The sequence below is a fragment of the Lithobates pipiens genome, unplaced genomic scaffold (genome assembly GCF_037356315.1).
Source record: "Lithobates pipiens isolate NorthernLeopardFrog02 unplaced genomic scaffold, aLitPip1_a1.2 Scaffold_27, whole genome shotgun sequence".
Taxonomy (NCBI): Eukaryota; Metazoa; Chordata; class Amphibia; order Anura; family Ranidae; genus Lithobates; species Lithobates pipiens.
The window spans coordinates 204848869-204873077 of record NW_027507788.1 but is presented as its reverse complement, the minus strand read 5'-3'; the positions used below and the strand labels follow the sequence as shown (position 1 = coordinate 204873077).

The following is a 24209-nucleotide window of genomic DNA, read 5'->3' as shown; positions in this document are numbered from 1 at the left end:
GGTTAAACCTTTATTGGGGGGGTTAGGGGGGTACCTTAGAACTAAAGGGGGCTAACCCTAACTGCCCTAACAGTTATTAGTCACAAATGACACCTGCCGGGTGATCAGGGGGTTAAACCTTTATTAGGTAATAAATGGCGGGTGCCCTGAAACTATAAAAAAATAACTAACCAACCAGCGTCACCTGTAACAGTTATATGGTGATCACTGGTGAAAGGGTTAACTAGGGGGCAATCAGGGGGCTTTATGCGGTAGTATATGGGGGTCCCTAGCGCTATAAAAAGCTGCGGCGAACCTAAATACCTACCTGCCTAACTAGCGTCACCTGTGACACTAATACGGCGATCAGAAAAATGATCGCTTATTAGGCTGGGTTCACACTGGAGCGATGCGGAAACGCCGCGAATCCGCGGCGGGTTCCCGCATCGCATGCCTCCCGGCGGCAGTTCACACTGCCCTATGCGAACTGCTGGGAGTGTCAGTGAAATGTTACTGACACCCCCAGATCAGTTCGCATATCGCAGTGCGATCTGCAAACTCGGATCGCATGGTGTGAACACCCATGCGATCCGATTCTGCTGCGGGCCAAAAAAAGGGTCCCGTGCGAATTTGCGGCGGGTGCGGCGGGTGTGGCGGGTGCGGCGGGTGCGGCGAATGGCTGAACTCGAATCGCACAGAGATCGGATGTGATTTGCACTGCAGTGCGGTGCGAATCACATTCGTTCTCATAAACCGCTGCAATGTGAACCCAGCCTTAGTGACACTGGCGACGGGGGGTGATCACGGGGTTAAACCTTTATTGGGGGGGTTAGGGGGGTACATTAGAACTAAAGGGGGCTAACCCTAACTGCCCTAACAGTTATTACAGTCACAAATGACACCAATGCAAAAAAAAAAAAAAAAAAAAAAAAAATGACATTGGTGTCACTGTGACTGGGGGGCAGGGGTAATTGGGGGGGTGATCGGGGGGTAAAGGGGGGGTGTGAGTGTGCCTGGCATGTTCTACTGTGTGTGGGATGTGTTGGTGCAACTCACTGATCCGCTCTCCTCCGTGTCGGAACGAAAAATACCGACACGGAGGAGAGAATACATCACTTCCTCTCCTGTGTTTACATTACAGGAGAGGAAGTGATGTCACCGGGGATTTCCATTCGTCGGGAGCGATCGCGAGGGGGTGGCCATGAATGAATGGCCGTCCCCTCGTCCGGGATCGCTCCCGAACGAAAACCGACCGCCGCAGGCACCGGGCGGGGGCCCGATCGGGCCCCCGACCCGCGGGAGGCAAAGCACGTACATGTACGTGCTTATGCCTGCCCGTGCCATTCTGATGACGTACATCGGCGTGAGGCGGTCGGCAAGTGGTTAATCTGGGGGAGGGAATGTACTAACAGTTAAGGTCCAAAACTAAGAAGTATAAGTCTCTTAAATATCACCCGTGTGTGGGAAAATGTCAACAAAAGGTTCTTTAACCACTTGCTTACTGGGCACTTAAACCCCCCTCAGTCCCAGACCAATTTTCAGCTTTCAGCGCTGATGCACTTTGAATGACAATTACGCGGGCATACAACACTGTACCCAAATGAAATTTTTATCATTTTTTTCCCACAAATAGAGCTTTCTTTTGGTGGTATTTAATTACAGCTGGGAGTTTTATTTTTTGCTAAACAAACAAAAAAAGATGCAAAAAAAATCATGTTTAATAGTTTGTTATAAAATTTTGCAAACGGGTCATTTTTCTCCTTCATTGAAGTGCGCTGATGAGGCGGCACTGATAGGCTGCACTGGTGGGCACTGATAGGCTGCACTGGTGGGCACTGATAGGCTGCATTGGTGGGCACTGATAGGCTGCACTGGTGGGCACTGATAGGCATAGTTAAGGCGGCACTAATAGGCACAGATAAGGCGGCACCGATGGGCACAGATAAGGCGGCACTGATGGGCACAGATAAGATGGCACGGATGGGTGGCACGGATGGGTGGCACTAAGGGGCACTGATAGGTACCACTGATATATGGGACTGATGGGCACTGATAGGTGGCACTGATAGGTGGCTCTGATAGGTGGCACTGCTGGGCACTGATGGGCACTGGTAGATGACACTGATGGGCACGAATATGTGGCACTGGGGTGCAGCACCTTTGTTGAGGCAGATTGTGGGCACTGCTGGGTGGCACTGTGGGCACTGCTGGGTGTCACTGCTGGGTGGCACTGTGGGCACTGCTGGGTGGCACTGTGGGCACTGCTGGGTGGCACTATGGGCACTGCTGGGTGGCACTGACGGGGGGCACTTATTTTTTAATCATCTTTATTGATGAGGGGGCAGGTGGGCACTGGCAGGGGGCAGGTGGGCACTGGCAGGGCTGGCCGTGACCGGGACTGATGTCCCGATCACGACCGCCGGTGATCGGCTCTTTTTTTTCTCCTCGCGCTGTCAGCACGAGGAGGAATAATAGCCGATTACCGGCTCCGTTATATCACATGATCAGCTGTCATTGGCTGACAGCTGATCACGTGATAAGGGGTCGGGATCGACCCCTTGCTCTGATCGGTGATCAGGCGAGTCTCATAGACTCGCCGATCACAGAGCGCGCCACGCGTGCCCCTCAGGGGGGGCTCGTGCACGGGACTACGTCAATAGACGTAGTCCCGGAAAAGGAGATCCGCGCTGTAGCCGCCATTCGGCTATAGCGCAGGTCTCAAGTGGTTAAACATGTTAAACCACTGCCAGTGCAACACCAAAAAGGCTTACTGGAAAAAAAATGACCCTTTGTGTAGAACAGTCAAGTAGCTCTTAATTATGGTAAAGAAGAGCCAAATTATGCCATTAAGATGTATCGCCAACTTCCTCCAGTACAACTGTCACCTCTGATTCATGGGAGCACATATGAGGGAATGTGACGAAAGGGTCCTGCACGGCTCCAAAACATTGCACTGATTCTTTTGTGATGTGATCTTTCTGCAATAAAAGATAAAAGTTTTGTACTGCAATTGAAGATCCATGGTGTGCTGGTGAATATGTGTACTGAAAATGTTACATAGTTACATTGCTTAAAGAGTTGAAAAAAAGAGACAAGTCCACCCAGTTCAACCTACTGTATATGTGTATTATTTTTATTATCTAACAATTTCCAAAGTTCTGCACATTCTGCTTTCTGGGGAAGACATCTAAAAGTTTTAAGTCGCCAGCACCACTTCCCGTACTTGTATTGCTCTAACAGTAAAGAACCATTTCCTCAATCTAAGGTTCTAAAGGCTAAAAGCTTTTTACCTTCATGCATCCCCCCCAAAACTTACCTGAGCCCCATCCCAATCTAACAATGTGCACGAGCGCCTCAGCTCTCCAGGGACTTTCCCTTCTCATTGGCAGAGACAGCAGCAGAAGCCATTGTCTCCCACTTCTGTAAATCACAGCCAGTGAGCCAATGAAGAGAGAGAAGGGGTTGCTCCAAGAGGCAGTTCTGTGTATGCATGGGCACGCAGAGCAGCAGCTCAGGAGTGCTGGGGGGGGGTGCCCCCATTGCAAGCTGTTTGCTATGGGAGCACTTGGCAGGAGGAAGGGTCTAGGAGCACCAGCGCGGGACTCAAGAAGAGGAGGATTGGGCCTGCTCTATGCAAAACCGCTGCACAGAGCAGGTAAGTATAACGTGATTTGTTTTTTAATTATAGCTTTTAATATTGCTTTAAATCTCATGGCCACTTGTTCTCTTAAGTATCTTAGAGTAAACAGTTTAACCCAGTTTTTGGAGTCGTCTTTGATATTAATCATATTCTCCTTAAGCAACTCTTCTCCAGAGTGAAAACTGTAATCTATGCAACTGATCCTCAAAGCTGAGGTCTTCCATCCCCATTATTCATTTTGTTGCGTTTTACTGAAATCTTTCTGATTCAACAACATCTTTCCTGTAGACTGGTGGCCAAACCTGAATGTGATGGCTTGTCTTCACAAAACCTTTAAACCTTTTGGTGTGTGTGTTTTTTTTTGTTTTTTTTTAATAACTCTTTTGTTTTTAAAGGAACAAATCACCTAAAATATTTTTTTCTTCCTACAGAAGAGAACCAACACTTTTTTATCACCCAAAGAAATGTAAGCAACCAGGTCCTAACACTGCTGTCTTCAGAGGTCCCCGATGTTCAAAGAATGACACTGGCCCTTCTAAAGATTTACTCCTCAACAGCTAATGGAAGACTCCTTCTGGTCAAACACTTAGACCCTTCAAAGTATGTTCATAAGCTTTTACTATAATATTGAATGCATTTTTTTATAGGGCTTGTAAACATATACAATATTCCTCATTGGGCATTTTTATCAGGGTTAAAAAAACTAGTTTGGCTCATTGTGATCATGGTTTTTGGAGTGCCTTATAAAAGACTAAAGTTGAAATAGTGAAGTTGTTTTTTTTTTTCCGTTAATTCTAAATATGATGTGGAAAGCAAGATTATAGACTAGGGGTCTCCAAACTTTCTAAACAAAGGGCCAGTTTACTGTCCTTCAGACTTTTGGGGGGGGGGGGGGGGCAAACTGTGACCAATTGCAGTAGAAAAGATCCCAAAGTCAGTGGGGAAAAAATAATGCCCCTTTGTTTTGTTTCAGTGGCAGTAATTGTGCCCCATCATTGGTGTCAGTGGGAGGAATTGCGCCTCTCGTCATTGGTGTTATTGGGAGAAATTGTGCTCCATCGTTGGTGTCATTGGGAGGAATTGTACCCCATTGTTGATGTCATTGGGAGAAATTGTGCCCCTTCATATGAGTCAGTGGGGGAATTATGCCCTATTGTTGGCATCAGTGGATGAAATGGTGCCCCAAGGGCCGGATAAAAGCAAGCAAAGGGCCGCATTTGGCCCCCAGGCTGCAGTTTGGAGACCACTGTTATAGACCATCAGGAAGCATATTTACAAGTTGTGGGCTTGGTTCAGTGTGTGCAGGCATGTTGAGCTTTCTAATTTAGAAAGTTTAGCACTAGCTTTACACTTGATGCCTGCTCTTGTAAATTGATTATGGCACCTTCTGCACTGGGAAAGAAAAAAATGACGAGTGTCTCCCCCTCCCTAAGTATTCTAGCAATGAACGACAAGCTCTGGACTGCCGCACTCTTCAGAAGACCACTTTCTTTTAAAAGGTCTTCTGAAGAGTGCGGCAGTCCAGAGCTTGTTTTTCGTCTGTTGCTAGTGGTAATAGCCAGCACCTGTGGCTTCCCAGCCGAAGAGACATTTTACAGCCTACATGTGTGCTCCTGAAGCGGTGAGATCCCTTCTTATTCTAGCAATGAAGCATAGACACACACAAGCAATGGCATATGCTAAAAATTGAAGCCATCATCCTGGACAGAATTGCCTCTTATGAAAAACTATGGAGACTTGCATTGCCCATTACTTACCTTCTGATTTTGATTACTTACACCTGTTGCCATAATCTGCTAGCTACCCTAACCAAGGTCCTCTTTAGACATCCCCTTCTTCCTCCCTGCATTATTTTAACTGACAACAATTGTGCGACACTATACCTAAATACATTTTTTGTCCTTTTTTTTCCTGACATAGAGATTTCTTTTAGCAACATTTGATCACCTCTGCGGTTTGTTTATTTTTTGTGCCATAAACAAAAAAAGACCAGCCATTTTGGAAAAAAAAAAAAAAAACAATATTTTTCACTTTCTGATATAAAACACGCCCCATAAAAATTGTAAAAAATGTCTTCATCAATTTAGGCCAATATGTATTCTTCTAAATTTTTGGGTAAAAAACAAAAACCCCTCAATAAGCATCTACAAACTTTAGGATATTTTTATTTTATTTACTTATTTTTACTAGTAATGGTGGCAATCGTCAACTTATAGCGGGACTGCGATATTGCGGCACACAAATCCGACATCTAACTGACACTTTTGATGGTTTTTGGGGACCACTGACACTAATACAGTGATCAGTGCCAAAAAATATGTACTCTCACGGTACTAATGACATTGGTTGGAAAGGGGCTAACATCAGAGGCGATCAAAGGGTTAAATCGGTGCCTAGGCTGTGCTTGCTCACTGTGAGAAAGGTGCTTTGACTAGGGGAAGGCAAAGATCTGTGTTCCTGCTTTGCAAAAACACAGGATCAATACCTTCTCTTCTGACAGAACGACAATCTGCCTTGTTTACATAGGCAGATTGTCATTCTGCCTGTGTTTTCCGTGTAATTGGCGGGTGCTGGCGGACATTGAGTCTGTTGTAACCAGCGACCCGCTGATTACACATGCGCCCCTGAAAGTGTCAATTCACATACTAGGTACATGACCTGGCGCATAACGGCAGCCCTGCAGCATTTTATCTGCAGTGGGCGGTCGTGAAGCGGTTAAATGTGCTATTTGTTGATGGCATATACTTTGAGCATCTTTGTTGTGACCAATTTGTTGTGCACTTTGTTATACTTCAATAAAACAGTCGAACAAGAAAAGGATGCGTGTTTTCCAATTTCTGAGTCACTCAAGTGCAGCACAGTGCAGCACAGTGCAGCACAGTGCAGCACATTAGGGCAGCACAGTGCAGCACATTAGGGCAGCACAGTGCAGCACATTAGGGCAGCACAGTGCAGCACATTAGGGCAGCACAGTGCAGCACATTAGGGCAGCACAGTGGTGTAGTGGTTAGCACTCTCACCTAGCAGTAAGAAGGGTCGCTGGTTCAAATCCCAACCACGACACTACCTGCCTGGAGTTTGCATGTTCTCCCTGTGCCTGCGTGGGTTTCCTCTGGGTACCCCGGTTTCCTCCCACAATCCAAAGACATGCAGGTAGGTTAATTGACTTCTGTCCAAAAATTGGCCCTAGTATATGAATGGAGACCTTGGATTGTGGGCTCCTTGAGGGTAGGGACTGATGTGAGTGTGCAATGTACAGGGATAGGGACAATTGTAGACACTCAATCAGGTTGAACTGGATGGACTGGTGTCTTTATTCAACCTTACTAACTAGGAAAGGATAAGTGTTGGACTTTACTTCTGTTTTAAAGATGTTTGATACAAAAAAAATAAAAAAGGATGTACACATAATTGGATTTTTTTATTCCCAATGCACGTACCGGGGTCTTCACACCGTAATTGTTCAGTGCAGTCTTTTAAAGTATGTTTAGAACAGTGACAAATTGACCCTTTCATTCAATTATAGCACTGTTCTGCTAAAGTATCCAGATATCTTCTTCTCTGCTCTCACATTCTTTATTCATAAAAACCTGGGAGCAGACAAATTCTATGGTAAGCTTATCTCCAACTATTTTTTAAGGCTATTTTGAATGATTGCTGTTGATCCTCAGAAGAAGTATCCAGCAGTGAAATGCTGTAATTTGCTGTCGCAAGGGCACCAATGCATACCTGTACATATTATAATACAATATATAATTCTCTCTCACGTTACAGTTAGAAGAACATCAAAAAATGTGTTTTTATTTACGAATAAGAAGCCTTTTTAAACTGATAACAAAAGCTCCTTGCTGAGCCCGAACAGTAGGCTTGGGATATGTTTGTTGCTATAATCGGAAATGATGGACACCGCTGCTAAGCTGAGAAAATAAAACGAATTCTAATGTAAATGAGTTACCAAGAGATATGAACAATCTTTTTTTACATAAAGACTCAAGAATCCTCTACCCGTACATTTCCAGGGAATAAAAGGAATCACTTTGGTATCATTAACTTTGCAGAACATCGCAGTCCTGCATCAGCAAACATGCAATAAACATTCCGTTGCCTGAAGAGTTCAATAAAGTATCTGTGCACAGTTAGAACTCTAAAATCACAAATATAAACTAAATGGCCACACTGGATATTTTCCCTAATTTTGCTTATTGTTCTTTTTATCTCTATCATTTTTATTTTTTTTCTAATTAACCCCTTCCTGACGAGTGTATGCATGTATGCAACCTCATAAAAAATGGGTCTTCTTTCGTGGGGCTGAATATATGCGCCGGTGTATTTGTGCTGAGAGCGTGCTGCACAGTGCAGTCCCAGAAGAGACCAAACTTTCCAAAGTTTTCCTTTGATAATAAAAGAAATCAAGCGATATCCATTACCAATACCACCAAATAAAAGGCCAATATGTCCTGTCAAAAATAAGGTGTAATTCACCAGGATATACCAAGTAGCTGCAATAATATGTAGTTTTACTAACAAATTGCATTAGGATTTGTCATGAAGGGGTTAATAATAAGACGCGTTTTTATGCTTATTAATATTAAAGCGGAGTTCCACCCACTTTTAAAACTTTTTCTCAAAAGTATTAATAGAGCATATATTTTCTGTAATGGAAAGTTTTTTTTTTTTTTTTTCTGTCAGCTTACCCAGATAGTAAGGTTTTCCATGTCACTTCTGCCACATGCGGATATGTCCGTCATATCCGGCAGCGCACTGTCTCCTGGGAACTTTGTGTCAAAATTGGATTGGACTTGGCCCCTTAGTTCCAGTAAAGGGAACTCTTAAGGCCTCAGCATACCAAGACATTGTGGACAATTTCATGCTTCCAACTTTGTGGGAACAGTTTGGGGATGGCCCCTTCCTGTTCCAACATGACTGTGCACCAGTGCACAAAGCAAGGTCCACAAAGACATGAATGAGCGAGTTTAGGGTAGAGGAGCTTGACTGACCTGCACAGAATCCTGATCTCAACCCGATAGAACATCTTTGTGATAAATTAGAACGGAGACTGCGAGCCAGACCTTCTTGTCTCACATCAGTGCTTGGCCTCACAAATGTGCTCCTGGAAGAATGTTCAAACATTCACACACATACATATACACACTCCTAAACCTTGTGGACGGCTTTCACAGAAGAGTTGAACCTGTTATAGCTGCAAAGGGTGAGACAACCTAATATTGAACCCTAAGGACTAATGCCCCGTACACACAGTTGGACTTTCTGATGGAAAATGTGCGATCGGATCTTGTTGTTGGAAAATCTGATCATGTGTGGTCTTCATCAAACTTTTTCCGTCGGAATTTCCGACACACAAAGTTTGAGAGCAGGATTTAAAATTTTCCAAAAACAAAATCTGATCGTTTAAATTCCGATCGTGTGTAGACGCATGATGCTCACGCATGCTCAGAATAAATTACGAGACAAAAGCTATTGGCTACTGACCCGTTTATAGTCCCATCATACATGTTCTACGTCACCGCGTTCTGAACGATCAGATTTTCTGACAACTTTGTGTGACTGTGTGTATGCAAGACAAGTTTTTGCCAAAATCCGTTGGAAAAAATCAGAGGGATTTTGTTGTCGGAATGTCCGACCGTGTGTACAGGGCATAAGACTAATGCCGCGTACACACGATCGGAATTCCGGCCAGAAAAAAGACCAATGAGAGCTTTTCATCAGAAAATACGACCGTGTGTATGCTCCATCGGAATTTAGCGGTCCGATTTTCCACCAGCCAAAAATTGATAGCATGTTCTCAATTTTTCCGACGAAAAAACGATCGTGTGTATGCAAATTCCAACACGCCAAAAATCACGCATGCGCAGATTAAACTACGAGACAGAAGCTATTGGCTACTGGCTATTGAACTTCCTTTTTCTAGTCCCGTCGTAAGTGTTGTACGTCATCGCGTTCTAAACGATTGGAATTTGGTGTTGACCGTGTGTAGGCAAGACAGCTTGAGCCGAATTCTGTCGGGAAAACCATCAGAGCTTCTTCCGACGAGAATTCTGATCGTGTGCCGCGGCATAAGTGTATGGAAAGGCATCCCAATACTTTTGGTAATATAGTGTACTTATGATGTTCCTGCATTGTTTTTTTTAATTTGTTTAATTTATAATGTCCAAAATTTAGTCAGTATGCCTATAATCTTTCATAATCCATGAAGAGTATTCTAAATACACGTTATTTATGGTTTTATGGTTTTCAGTGTCTTTTGAATAGGATCTGGGTATCACATAATTCTAAGCCCCTGTACACACGGTCGGAGATTTTGACAACCAAATCCGTCGGATTTTGTCCGTTGGATCTTGTCCGAAACTGTTGCATACACACGGTCGGACTAAGTTGTCAAAAAATCCGATCTTTCGGGGAATATATTACGATGGGACTACATTCAGGCTAGTAGCCAATAGCTTTGATGTAGGAATTTGATCTGAGCATGCGTGGCACTTGGTCCGATCAAAATTCTCTACACATGATCGGAGTATGTCCGATCGGACCAGTTGGTCGGAAAATATTTCCAACAAGTTGGAAAATTGGGTCCGACGGATATTCCAACGGAATCAGTCCGATGCAGACCATACACAGTCGGATTATCCGACAACACGGTCCGATATACACATGGTCAGACTAAGTTGTTGGAAAATCTGTTTGTATATAACGTGATGACGTTATTTCATTAGACAGGACTACGTTCAAGCTAGTAGCCAAAAGCTTTGGTCTAGGAATTTGATCTGAGCATGCGTGGCACTTTGTCCGTCGGAGTAGGCTACACATGATCGGAGTATGTCCGATAGGAGCATTTTGTCGGAAAATTTTACCAGCAAGTTGGAAAACTTGGTCCGTCGGTTATTCCGACGGAAACAGTCCGATGCAGACCACACACAGTCGGAATATCCGACAAAATGGTCCGATAGAAAACATTCCGTCGGAATCTCCGATCGTGTGTACAAGGGCTAAGATTCTTATCCCAAATCTCTTTTTCTAAAAATAATAATGAACGCCATCAGCTGACATTTTCTTGCGTCTTCTAGGTTGTTGAAATCTTTTCTAGAATATGTGACACTAATGGATGAGAGAGCAGGTGAAGCCATGGACATACTGTACAGCCTGACACAGGTTCAAAGGTAATACACTTTAGATTGACTTCTCTCTCTCATACACTGCTAAAAAAAACCAGCTTTTATAGAAAGTCAGTGGTTGGGGAACATTACAGGAAATTTTAAAGGGATATCAGTCCATTGGAAAATTCAAATCATGTTCTTATTATTTTTTATTTGTAGCAAATAGAAGATTTGTGAAAACATACGAGTACCTGATCTCTCTGCAATGCTTCAAATTTATGTCTATTACCATCACTTTCAGCTTTGCAAGACAGCTTTTCAAACTTTTCCTTCAAATGCATATACAAATATACTATAATAAACAACCACATTTGCATTTAAAACATTCAATATTTATAATGTTTACAGTGGTAAAAAAAAGTATGTGAAGCCCTTGGTATTAAAGCAGGAGTAAACCTGCATCTTTTTTTATTTTTTTTTTAAACAAAAAAATCTGCAAGGCGAAGGCATAATGAGCTAATATGCAGCACATACTAGCTCATTATGAAATATTCACCTTAGAACGAGGCGCTGGTATCTCGCCCCATCCACACCGAGGGAGCTGACATGTTGCCTCAGCGTGTCTATCTACTTCGCTCCCGGCCAATGTACATATACGGCCGGGGTGGGAGCCAGATACGGCGCATCTCGGATCAGCAGGGGGGCTCTGTGATTGGCCCTCCTGATCACATGACGGCCGTGTCCAATCACAGCCGTCATGTGATCAAAACAAACAGCCGGTTGCTAGGCAATCGGCTCTCCTCTCTTCACACAGAAGTCGTCGCTGAGGAGAGGAGAGCAGATCACTGCAGCCGGCTGATGATCAGTGAGTATGAGCTGTTTTTTACAGCTTTTTACTCACTGATCACTAGTCTAGTGTAAACCTACAGTGTAAACACACATGTCCCCAAAACACACATGTCCCCAAATAAAAAAAACACATGTCCCACTAAAATCACATGTCCCAATGCTTATCTGCACACATATGTACGTGATCACCTGCACACATCTGTACATGATCATTTGCGTACATATGTCCGTGATCACACAAACCAATTGTTATACACTTGTAGCAGAGTACATTTTGGCTTAAATTTATGACAAAATTTGATTTTATTGGATTTCTTTTAAAATAGAAAAAAGAAAATATTGTTTTTTTTCCAAATTTCCGCTTTTTTTTGCGATTATATCGCAAAAAATAAAAAACAGAGCCATGAATAAATACCACCAAAATAAAGCTTTATTTGTGCGAAAAAATGATAAATATTTCATTTGGGTACAGTGTAGCATGACCGCGCAATTGTCATTGAAATTGCGAGAGCGATGAAAGCTGAAAATTGGGCTGGGAAGGAAGGGGGCCCTGTATTGTAGTGGCTATATATATTTAGCAGAGACCCTAGAGAATAAAATTAATAAAATGACAGTTGTTTAAATATTTTATGTCACACAGTATTTGTGCAGTGGCCTTTCAAATGCATTTTTTTTTTTGGAATGAATAAAAAAAAAAAAAAAAAAAAAAAAAAACACAATAGTTATTCCAATTTTTTTTTTGTATAAATTAAAAGATGATGTTATGCAGAGTAAATAGTTATAGTAAATAGATATCTAACATGTCATGCTGTAAAATTGCACACGCTCGTAGAATGGTGACGAACTAAGGTAATTAAAAATCTCCATAGGCGATGCTTTAACATTTTTTACAGGTTACCTTTTTAGAGTTAGAGGAGTTCTTGCACTAGGATTATTGCTCTCGCTTTATTAATTGTGATGATGTCTCACATGTGTAATTTGAACACTGTTTGCATATGTGGGCGCAACTTACATATGCGTTTGCTTCTGAGTGCAAGTACAGAGGGGTACTTTCCCTTTATTTTATCACTTTTATTCCTATTACAAGGAATGTAAACATCCCTTGTAATAGAAATAAGTAGAGGTCGACCGATATGGGTTTTTCTCTGGCCGATGCCAATATTTAGAAATCATGGCGGCCGATGGCCCATATATGATGCCGATTTCTTTGGGCCGATATGTTAGGCCAATTTTTTTTATTTTTTTTTATTTTTTTTTTATCCCCTTTCATCTCATAAAATCTAACAGACACCTATCCCACTGGGGCGTTTTTCAGGCACTTTTGGGCTAAAAATAGCGCCTGTAAAGCGCCTGCAAAACGGTTCCCCTGCAGTCAGTGTGAAAGACAGAGTGCTATCACACCGAGGCGATGCACTGGCAGGATGTTAAAAAAAGTCCTGCAAGCAGCATCTTTGGAGTGGTGTATACCGCTCCCCCACCACTCCTGCCCATTGATATGAATAGGCACCACTACTGAAGCGCATGCAATGCGATATGGCAGCGACACTTCACGGGCACATTTAACCTCTTCCTCGTCCGCTAGCTGGGTTATATGTGCCCCACTAGCAGCCGAATAGCGCCGCTAAAATGATGGTAAAGCATCGCTAAAACTAGCAGTGTTTTACCATCAACGCCTGCCCACTCCAGTGTGAAAGCAGCCTTCATAAGTGATACAGAAAATGTCTTACATTTAAACATTTATTAACCACTTAAGGACCAGGCCTCTTTTTCGGACTTGGTGTTTCCATGTTTAAAACAGTTTTTTTTGCTAGAAAATTACTTAGAACCCCCAAACATTTTATATTGTTTTTTTTCTAACACCCTAGAGAATAAAATGGCGGTCATTGAAATACTTTTTTTCACACCGTATTTGCGCAGCGGTCTTAGAAGCGCACTTTTTTTGGAAAAAATTCACTTTTTTGAATAAAAAAATAAGACAACAGTAAAATTAGCCCAATTTTTTTTTATACTGTGAAAGATAATGGTATGCCGAGTAAATTGATACCCAACATGTCACGCTTCAAAATTGCGCCCGCTCGTGGAATGGCGTCAAACTTTTAGCCTCAAAAATCTCCATAAGCGACATTTAAAAAATTCTACAGGTTGCATTTTTTGCGTTACAGAGGAGATCTAGGGCTAGAATTATTGCTCTCGCTCTACCGATCGCGGCGATACCTCACATATGTGGTTTGACCACCGTTTTCATATGCGGGCGCTACTCACGTATGCGCTCGCTTCTGTGCGCAAGCTCGTCGTAACGGGGTGTTTTTAAAAAATTTTTTTTTTTTTTATTTTAATTAATTTTATTTATTTTTACACTTTAAAAAAAAAAAAAATGGATCACTTTTATTCCTATTACAAGGAATGTAAACATTAGTGATGGACGAACTTCCGACGGGACGTTTCGCGAACGCGAAACGCGAACGGACACAAACGTTCGCGAAAACGACCGTTCGCCGCGGGCTCCATTGACTTCAATGGGAGGCGAATTTCGCAAACCTTTAGGTCGAATTTGCGGCCACGGGGTAATTATTAGGGGGTAGCACGTAGTCCCACCACCTGGACAATAGCATAATACATGTATGAGGTGAATTTGGGATCGATAACTACAAGCATTTTTTTTTTATTTGGGAAATTGTTCTGACAATTCAGGACTATGGAGCTAATGAAGGCAATGGAGGAGAGGGAAGGTCAGGGACCAGGGTAGGCAAACAAGAGGGTGCAGGAGATACAGAGCACTGACAGCAGCACCGTAATACAGAGCACTGACATCAGCACCGTGACATACAGCGCTGACAGCAGCTCCGTGACATACAGCGCTGACAGCAGCTCCGTGACATACAGCGCTGACAGCAGCTCCGTGACATACAGCGCTGACAGCAGCTCCGTGACATACAGCGCTGACAGCAGCTCCGTGACATACAGCGCTGACAGCAGCACCGTGACATACAGCGCTGACAGCAGCTCCGTGACATACAGCGCTGACAGCAGCTCCGTGACATACAGCGCTGACAGCAGCTCCGTGACATACAGCACTGACAGCAGCTCCGTGACATACAGCGCTGACAGCAGCTCCGTGACATACAGCGCTGACAGCAGCACCGTGACATACAGCGCTGACAGCAGCTCCGTGACATACAGCGCTGACAGCAGCTCCGTGACATACAGCGCTGACAGCAGCTCCGTGACATACAGCGCTGACAGCAGCTCCGTGACATACAGCGCTGACAGCAGCTCCGTGACATACAGCGCTGACAGCAGCTCCGTGACATACAGCGCTGACAGCAGCTCCGTGACATACAGCGCTGACAGCAGCTCCGTGACATACAGCGCTGACAGCAGCTCCGTGACATACAGCGCTGACAGCAGCACCGTAAGCAGCCCCAGGAGGAAGTCAGCACAGCACAGGGATGGTGTGATCCCCTCATAATAAGAACCCCCAGGAGGAAGTCAGCACAGCACAGGGATGGTGGGAGCCCCTCATAATAAGAACACCCAGGAGGAAGTCAGCACAGCACAGGGATGGTGGGAACCCCTCATAATAAGCAGCCCCAGTAGAAATATGACACCGCTCAACCTCTTCAAAGAGGAGGGTAGGGGCATATAGTACGGTGTGCTTTTTTGGGTCAGGGAAGTGAGCCAAATGAATTAAGAAGGTCTGTGTGCTTGATTCCAAAAATTGTTTATAGACATATACATGGTCTACTGATCACATGTGTTGAATTCCTCCGAGATCCATGCCTCATTCATTTTTAGAAATGTGAGGTAGTTAACACTGTGGTGAGCTAGGCGAGTACGCTTATCGGTCACAATCCCCCCTGCTGCGCTGAACGTCCTTTCGGACAGGACACTGGATGAGGGGCAAGCCAACAGTTCGATTGCAAATTGGGCAAGCTCTGGCCAGAGGTCAAGCCTGCCCACCCAGTAGTCTAGGGGTTCATCACTCCTCAGAGCGTCCACATCGGCCGTTAACCCAATGTAGTCGGACACCTGACGGTCTAGGCGTTCCCTGATGCTGGATCCGGATGACACCTGTCGATGGGTCGGCTGAAAGAATGACCTCATATCCGAAGTCACCAACACATCTTCAAACCGGCCTCTTCTTGCAGGCGCTGTTGGATTGGTACCCGCAAATCCTTCTCTGGGAGTGGGAATTGCTCCTCTGCCAGCGCACGCAAAAGCAGAATGCAGCATTTCTCGAAGCAAGGCCTGGAAGTGCTGCATTCTGACAGCCCTCTGCGACGGCGGTAACATTTCCGCCATTTTGTGTTTGTACCGGGGGTCTAAGTACGTTGCCACCCAGTACTGGTCCTTGACCCTCATGCTTTTTATACGGGGGTCCCTATTAAAACACTGGAGCATGAAGGCCCCCATTTGCACTAAAGTGGAAGCGGTGTGGTGGCCTGGCTCCTGCTCATCATCCAGGATAATGTCGTCCTCTTCATTCTCCTCTCCCCATCCTCGCACAACAGGGATCCCAGAAAGGTTTAAAGCATGCTCTTCTTGCTCCTGCTCATCCGCCCCGGCACCATCCTCCTCTGACTCCTCATCAGACTCCTGTTGTTGACTTGTCTCAGATAGAGTAGCCCCCCCTGGGAATTCATCCAGCATTGCGACTTCCTCATCTTCCCGCTCCTGCTCCTCCACAGCCTGATCAATGACACGACGCAATGCACGCTCCAGAAAGAAGGCATAAGGTACCATGTCACTGATGGCGCCATGGCTGCGACTGACCAGTTTGGTGATCTCCTCAAATGGCCGCAGAAGTCTGCATGTGTCGCGCATGAGCAGCCACTGGCGCGGTGAAAAAAAACCCAGCTCCCCAGAACCGTTTCTTTCGCAGAGTTCATACAGGTAGACGTTAACTGCACGTTTCTGCTGGAGCAGCCTATCAAGCATATAGAAGGTTGAGTTCCATCGCGTCGGGCAATCGCAAATAAGACGTCTGACCGGCAGATGGTGTCGCCGCTGAATGTCAGCAAGGCGAGCCATGGCCGTGTAAGATCTTCTGAAATGGGCCGAGATTTTCCTTGCCTGCCGCAAGATGTCCTGGACCCCAGGGTATTTGACAAGGAATCGCTGCACGACCAAGTTTAAGACGTGTGCCATGCACGGCACGTGCGTGATTTTGCCCTGTTTCAATGCGCTAAGCAGATTGGCACCGTTGTCACACACCACTTTACCAACTGTCAAATTGAGCGGTGTTAGCCACTCATCTGCCTGTGAACGCAAAGCTGAAAGGAGTGCCGGGCCAGTGTGGCTCTTTGCTTCCAGGCACAACAGACGCAGCACGGCATGGCAACGTCTCACCTGGCATGTGGAATAGGTTCTGGGGAGCTTGGGCGGTGCAGTGGAAGAGACGCTAGCAGCGGAAAAGGAGGAGGCAGCTGAGGAGGAGAGGGAGGAGGATGGAGTAGGAGGAGGAGAAGAAGAGTCAGGCCTGCATGCAATCCGTGGCGGTAAAACCAAATCTACACGGGTGCCACGGGTTACATGCTTGACGGCCGTCAGAAGGTTCACCCAGTGGGCAGTAAAACTGATATACCTTCCCTGCCCGTGTTTGCTAGACCACGTGTCTGTGGTCAGATGTATCTTGGCACCGACACTGTGTGCCAGAGATACATTCACTTGCCGCTGAACATGGCCATATAGCTCTGGGATGCCCTTCTCTGAGAAATACTTCCTTCCTGGGACCTTCCATTGTGGTGTTCCAATGGCCACAAATTTGCGAAAGGCCTCCGAGTCCACCAGTTTATATGGCAGTAGTTGGCGGGCTATGAGTTCTGACAAGCCAGCCGCCAACCGTTGGGCAAGAGGGTTATCCGGCGTCATCATTTTTTTACGCTCAAACATTAGGCCCACGGAAGCCTGCCTTTTTGCAGAAAAATGTGAGCTTGGCGTGATGGAAGGTGGAGTGGAGGACAATTGTGAGGAGAGAGGAGAAGGAGAAGTAGAAGACGAGGCTGGACGGTGAGAGCCTGCAGTGTGGCTTTGTGTGTTCCGTTGCTCCCACTGGGCTCGGTGATGGCTGCTCATGTGCCTTCTTAAGGCGGTCGTCCCTAGGTGAGTATTGGGCTTACCGCGACTAACGCGTTGACTGCAAAGATTGCAGATGGCAACGCTATTGTCAGCAGCGGACACGTTAAAAAAAGCCCACACTGCGGAGCCATGTGCCGGTGTCCTGGGAGCGCCAGATGTGACCGTACATGGTCGATGACTCGCTCCTGATACATTTGCAGTCTGCTTTGTCCCTGCTGTGCAATGTAAGTCATTGCTGCTTCTCCTCCCTATCTGCTGGTCCATATCTCCCTCTGAACTCCCCTCCTCTTCCTCTCTTGTGGGCACCCACGTGACATCACTAGACACGTCATCATCAACGTCACCTTCCCCACCGCTATAAGTAGAGTAGGCAGCAACACCGGGGACCAACCTCCTCCTTGGGCTGATCTGGGTACTGGCGTCAGACTGCTGAGTAGCGCTTGTTGCTACCTCCTCTTCCTGATCCAATACCAAGAGTGGCTGCGCATCAGAAATGTCCTCTTGATATGGATCGGAAAATAATTCCAGTGACTCAAGCGGAAGGTATGTGGTGGTGGTGGTGGTGGTCGTGTTGTTGGTGGTAGTGTCTTTGGGGGTGCACATAGCAGAGAGTGAAGAAGAGGGTGCAGATCGAGAGGATGAGGAGGGTGCAGAAGAGTAAGGCTGAGCGAGCCACTCAACCAAGTCTGGTGCATCCTTTAAAGTAATTGAACGCACCTTCTGCAACTTCCCACTTTGGCTCAAGCCTGTTGCTCCTGCCCTACCCCTACCACCCCTGCGGAAGGGCCTGCCTCTTCCTCTGCATGTCATTTTTTAAATGACCCTGTGACAAAACTCTTAGTCCCTATACCGCTGAAGGACTGCTGCAGTATAGGTGAGCGGTCAGCAGTGGTGCACGTCAACCCTATCTATTGTGGACCTATAGCGGTCCTTACAGAACAGCAGACTGTACCGCACTCAAGCCTATGTACCGTAGCACCCTATACCAAGTTACCAGTCCTTATAAGAACTTTTGTGGACCAAGCAGGTTGTGTATTAGTGTTTAGCAGACTGTACGTCAGTCCCTATACCGCTGAAGGACTGCTGCAGTATAGGGCAGCGGTCAGCAGTGGTGCACGTCAACCCTATCTATTGTGGACCGATAGCGGTCCTTACAGAACAGCAGACTGTACCGCACTCAAGCCTATGTACCGTAGCACCCTATACCAAGTTACCAGTCCTTATAAGAACTTTTGTGGACCAAGCAGGTTGTGTGTTAGTGTTTAGCAGACTGTGCGTCAGTCCCTATACCGCTGAAGGACTGCTGCAGTATAGGGCAGCGGTCAGCAGTAGTGCACGGCAACCCTATGTATTGTGGACCGATAGCGGTCCTTACAGAACAGCAGACTGTAACGCACTCAGGCCTATGTACCGTAGCACCCTATACCAAGTTACCAGTCCTTATAAGAACTTTTGTGGACCAAGCAGGTTGTGTGTTAGTGATTAGCAGACTGTACGTCAGTCCCTATACCAATGAAGGACTGCTGCAGTATAGGGCAGCGGTCAGCAGTAGTGCACGGCAACCCTATGTATTGTGGACCGATAGCGGTCCTTACAGAACAGCAGACTGTAACGCACTCAGGCCTATGTACCGTAGCACCCTATACCAAGTTACCAGTCCTTATAAAAACTTTTGTGGACCAAGCAGGTTGTGTGTTAGTGTTTAGCAGACTGTGCGTCAGTCCCTATACCGCTGAAGGACTGCTGCAGTATAGGGCAGCGGTCAGCAGTGGTGCACGTCAACCCTATCTATTGTGGACCGATAGCGGTCCTTACAGAACAGCAGACTGTACCGCACTCAAGCCTATGTACCGTAGCACCCTATACCAAGTTACCAGTCCTTATAAGAACTTTTGTGGACCAAGCAGGTTGTGTATTAGTGTTTAGCAGACTGTACGTCAGTCCCTATACCGCTGAAGGACTGCTGCAGTATAGGGCAGCGGTCAGCAGTGGTGCACGTCAACCCTATCTATTGTGGACCGATAGCGGTCCTTACAGAACAGCAGACTGTACCGCACTCAAGCCTATGTACCGTAGCACCCTATACCAAGTTACCAGTCCTTATAAGAACTTTTGTGGAACAAGCAGGTTGTGTGTTAGTGATTAGCAGACTGTACGTCAGTCCCTATACCAATGAAGGACTGCTGCAGTATAGGGCAGCGGTCAGCAGTAGTGCACGGCAACCCTATGTATTGTGGACCGATAGCGGTCCTTACAGAACAGCAGACTGTACTGCACTCAGGCCTATGTACCGTAGCACCCTATACCAAGTTACCAGTCCTTATAAAAACTTTTGTGGACCAAGCAGGTTGTGTGTTAGTGTTTAGCAGACTGTGCGTCAGTCCCTATACCGCTGAAGGACTGCTGCAGTATAGGGCAGCGGTCAGCAGTAGTGCACGGCAACCCTATGTATTGTGGACCGATAGCGGTCCTTACAGAACAGCAGACTGTAACGCACTCAGGCCTATGTACCGTAGCACCCTATACCAAGTTACCAGTCCTTATAAGAACTTTTGTGGACCAAGCAGGTTGTGTGTTAGTGATTAGCAGACTGTACGTCAGTCCCTATACCAATGAAGGACTGCTGCAGTATAGGGCAGCGGTCAGCAGTAGTGCACGGCAACCCTATGTATTGTGGACCGATAGCGGTCCTTACAGAACAGCAGACTGTAACGCACTCAGGCCTATGTACCGTAGCACCCTATACCAAGTTACCAGTCCTTATAAAAACTTTTGTGGACCAAGCAGGTTGTGTGTTAGTGTTTAGCAGACTGTGCGTCAGTCCCTATACCGCTGAAGGACTGCTGCAGTATAGGGCAGCGGTCAGCAGTGGTGCACGTCAACCCTATCTATTGTGGACCGATAGCGGTCCTTACAGAACAGCAGACTGTACCGCACTCAAGCCTATGTACCGTAGCACCCTATACCAAGTTACCAGTCCTTATAAGAACTTTTGTGGACCAAGCAGGTTGTGTATTAGTGTTTAGCAGACTGTACGTCAGTCCCTATACCGCTGAAGGACTGCTGCAGTATAGGGCAGCGGTCAGCAGTGGTGCACGTCAACCCTATCTATTGTGGACCGATAGCGGTCCTTACAGAACAGCAGACTGTACCGCACTCAAGCCTATGTACCGTAGCACCCTATACCAAGTTACCAGTCCTTATAAGAACTTTTGTGGAACAAGCAGGTTGTGTGTTAGTGATTAGCAGACTGTACGTCAGTCCCTATACCAATGAAGGACTGCTGCAGTATAGGGCAGCGGTCAGCAGTAGTGCACGGCAACCCTATGTATTGTGGACCGATAGCGGTCCTTACAGAACAGCAGACTGTAACGCACTCAGGCCTATGTACCGTAGCACCCTATACCAAGTTACCAGTCCTTATAAGAACTTTTGTGGAACAAGCAGGTTGTGTGTTAGTGATTAGCAGACTGTACGTCAGTCCCTATACCAATGAAGGACTGCTGCAGTATAGGGCAGCGGTCAGCAGTAGTGCACGGCAACCCTATGTATTGTGGACCGATAGCGGTCCTTACAGAACAGCAGACTGTAACGCACTCAGGCCTATGTACCGTAGCACCCTATACCAAGTTACCAGTCCTTATAAGAACTTTTGTGGACCAAGCAGGTTGTGTGTTAGTGATTAGCAGACTGTACGTCAGTCCCTATACCAATGAAGGACTGCTGCAGTATAGGGCAGCGGTCAGCAGTAGTGCACGGCAACCCTATGTATTGTGGACCGATAGCGGTCCTTACAGAACAGCAGACTGTACTGCACTCAGGCCTATGTACCGTAGCACCCTATACCAAGTTACCAGTCCTTATAAGAACTTTTGTGGACCAAGCAGGTTGTGTGTTAGTGTTTAGCAGACTGTGCGTCAGTCCCTATACCGCTGAAGGACTGCTGCAGTATAGGGCAGCGGTCAGCAGTAGTGCACGGCAACCCTATGTATTGTGGACCGATAGCGGTCCTTACAGAACAGCAGACTGTAACGCACTCAGGCCTATGTACCGTAGCACCCTATACCAAGTTACCAGTCCTTATAAGAACTTTTGTGGACCAAGCAGGTTGTGTGTTAGTGATTAGCAGACTGTACGTCAGTCCCTATACCAATGAAGGACTGCTGCAGTATAGGGCAGCGGTCAGCAGTAGTGCACGGCAACCCTATGTATTGTGGACCGATAGCGGTCCTTACAGAACAGCAGACTGTAACGCACTCAGGCCTATGTACCGTAGCACCCTATACCAAGTTACCAGTCCTTATAAAAACTTTTGTGGACCAAGCAGGTTGTGTGTTAGTGTTTAGCAGACTGTGCGTCAGTCCCTATACCGCTGAAGGACTGCTGCAGTATAGGGCAGCGGTCAGCAGTAGTGCACGGCAACCCTATGTATTGTGGACCGATAGCGGTCCTTACAGAACAGCAGACTGTAACGCACTCAGGCCTATGTACCGTAGCACCCTATACCAAGTTACCAGTCCTTATAAGAACTTTTGTGGACCAAGCAGGTTGTGTGTTAGTGATTAGCAGACTGTACGTCAGTCCCTATACCAATGAAGGACTGCTGCAGTATAGGGCAGCGGTCAGCAGTAGTGCACGGCAACCCTATGTATTGTGGACCGATAGCGGTCCTTACAGAACAGCAGACTGTAACGCACTCAGGCCTATGTACCGTAGCACCCTATACCAAGTTACCAGTCCTTATAAGAACTTTTGTGGAACAAGCAGGTTGTGTGTTAGTGATTAGCAGACTGTACGTCAGTCCCTATACCAATGAAGGACTGCTGCAGTATAGGGCAGCGGTCAGCAGTAGTGCACGGCAACCCTATGTATTGTGGACCGATAGCGGTCCTTACAGAACAGCAGACTGTAACGCACTCAGGCCTATGTACCGTAGCACCCTATACCAAGTTACCAGTCCTTATAAGAACTTTTGTGGACCAAGCAGGTTGTGTGTTAGTGATTAGCAGACTGTACGTCAGTCCCTATACCAATGAAGGACTGCTGCAGTATAGGGCAGCGGTCAGCAGTAGTGCACGGCAACCCTATGTATTGTGGACCGATAGCGGTCCTTACAGAACAGCAGACTGTACCGCACCCAAGCCTATGTACCGTAGCACCCTAGACAGACCAAGTTACCAGTCCTGATAAAGAGCTTTGTGGAACAAGTGAGTTGTGAATGATTAGCAGACTGCAGCAGAAGGGCAGCAGTCAAGTATAATATTCTTTCTATATTTGGAAGAAAGAATATTATACGTGTACAAGCCTATTACCGTACCACTGATACCAGTCCTGAAAAGAACCTTTGTGGAACTAATAGTAACAGCAAGTCTTTAAAATTATCCTCACTGCCTGACACACTGCTTCCTGCCTGTCCCTATACAAATTGGCAAAAAAGAGTAGGCTGGAACGATTAGCTGGAACAGCTCTTTTGTGGACCTGATAGTAACAGCTAATGATGATGATGATGATGATGATGAAGAAAGACTAATCTGGCTGAGCTGTCCCTAAAATAGCAGCATACAGCGCTCTGTCCCTTTATCTAAACTGACAAAAGAAACTCAGGCTGCTGACCTAACACCTATACCAGTCCTGAAAAGAACTTTTGTGTACCAAATAGCTAGCGTTTTCTCTGTCCCTACTCCACACAGGATCCTTTCCCTACAGTGACAGAAGAAAGAATGTAAAATGGCCACCGGATCGGGTGTATTTATAGGTTAGGGGGAATGTCCAAGTGTCCATGAGCTGTCATGTCTCAATTGGTTGTCCTGTAACACATGATAAACGTGTCACGAAAGGTTAAAGTTCTTGTATACATTAAACACGTAAGTCCGCCGGGGCGAACGACGGAAAAAGGCGTTCGAACCCGCGGACGGCGAAAGTCGGAAATTCGCCGCGAAACGACCGCCGGGCGAACCGTTCGGCCATCACTAGTAAACATCCCTTGTAATAGAAAAAAGCATGACAGGTCCTCTTAAATATGAGATCTGGGGTCAAAAGGTCCTCAGATCTCATATTTGGGCTAAAATGCAAAAAAAAAAAAGAAAATCTGACATTTAAAAAAAAAATATATACCTTTAAGAGGTATGGGCGGAAGTGACGTTTTGACGTCGCTTCCGCCCTCCTATGGTATAGAGACGAGTGGGGGCCATCTTAGCCTCACTTGTCTCTATGCCCAGCAGACTGAAGGACCCGATCGCCTCCGCCGCTACCGACGGCTCCGGTAAGCGGCGGAAGGTGCGGGAGGGCGGCGGGAGGGGGGGTGGCACCTCTCCCGCCGCCGATAGCAGTGATCTCGCGGCGAATCCGCCGCGGAGACCACCGTTATCGTACAGCCGACCGCCGCCTGAAGAGATGGATATCTCGGTTGTGGCAGCAGCTGCTGCCGTTACCGAGATATCCCTCTTCCAAAAATGGACGTACATCGTCGTGCGGCGGTCGGCAAGTGGTTAAACAAAACAAACCTCCAATCAGTTTACTTGTATGTATGATTTAAATAAAAAAAAATAAAA

General features: G+C 46.2%; 1 protein-coding gene across 2 annotated transcripts in view; it reads left to right on the top strand.

Annotated features, from left to right (window-relative positions):
* The window catches only part of TTC12 (tetratricopeptide repeat domain 12), a 348845-nt gene that overhangs the window by 256968 nt on the left and 67668 nt on the right, over positions 1-24209 (top strand). For both annotated transcript variants that reach the window (XM_077458134.1, XM_077458133.1), the window contains 2 exons: positions 4051-4219; positions 10702-10794. In XM_077458134.1, coding sequence (XP_077314260.1) covers positions 4051-4219; positions 10702-10794 — 262 coding nt within the window. The remainder of the gene's footprint in view (positions 1-4050; positions 4220-10701; positions 10795-24209) is intronic.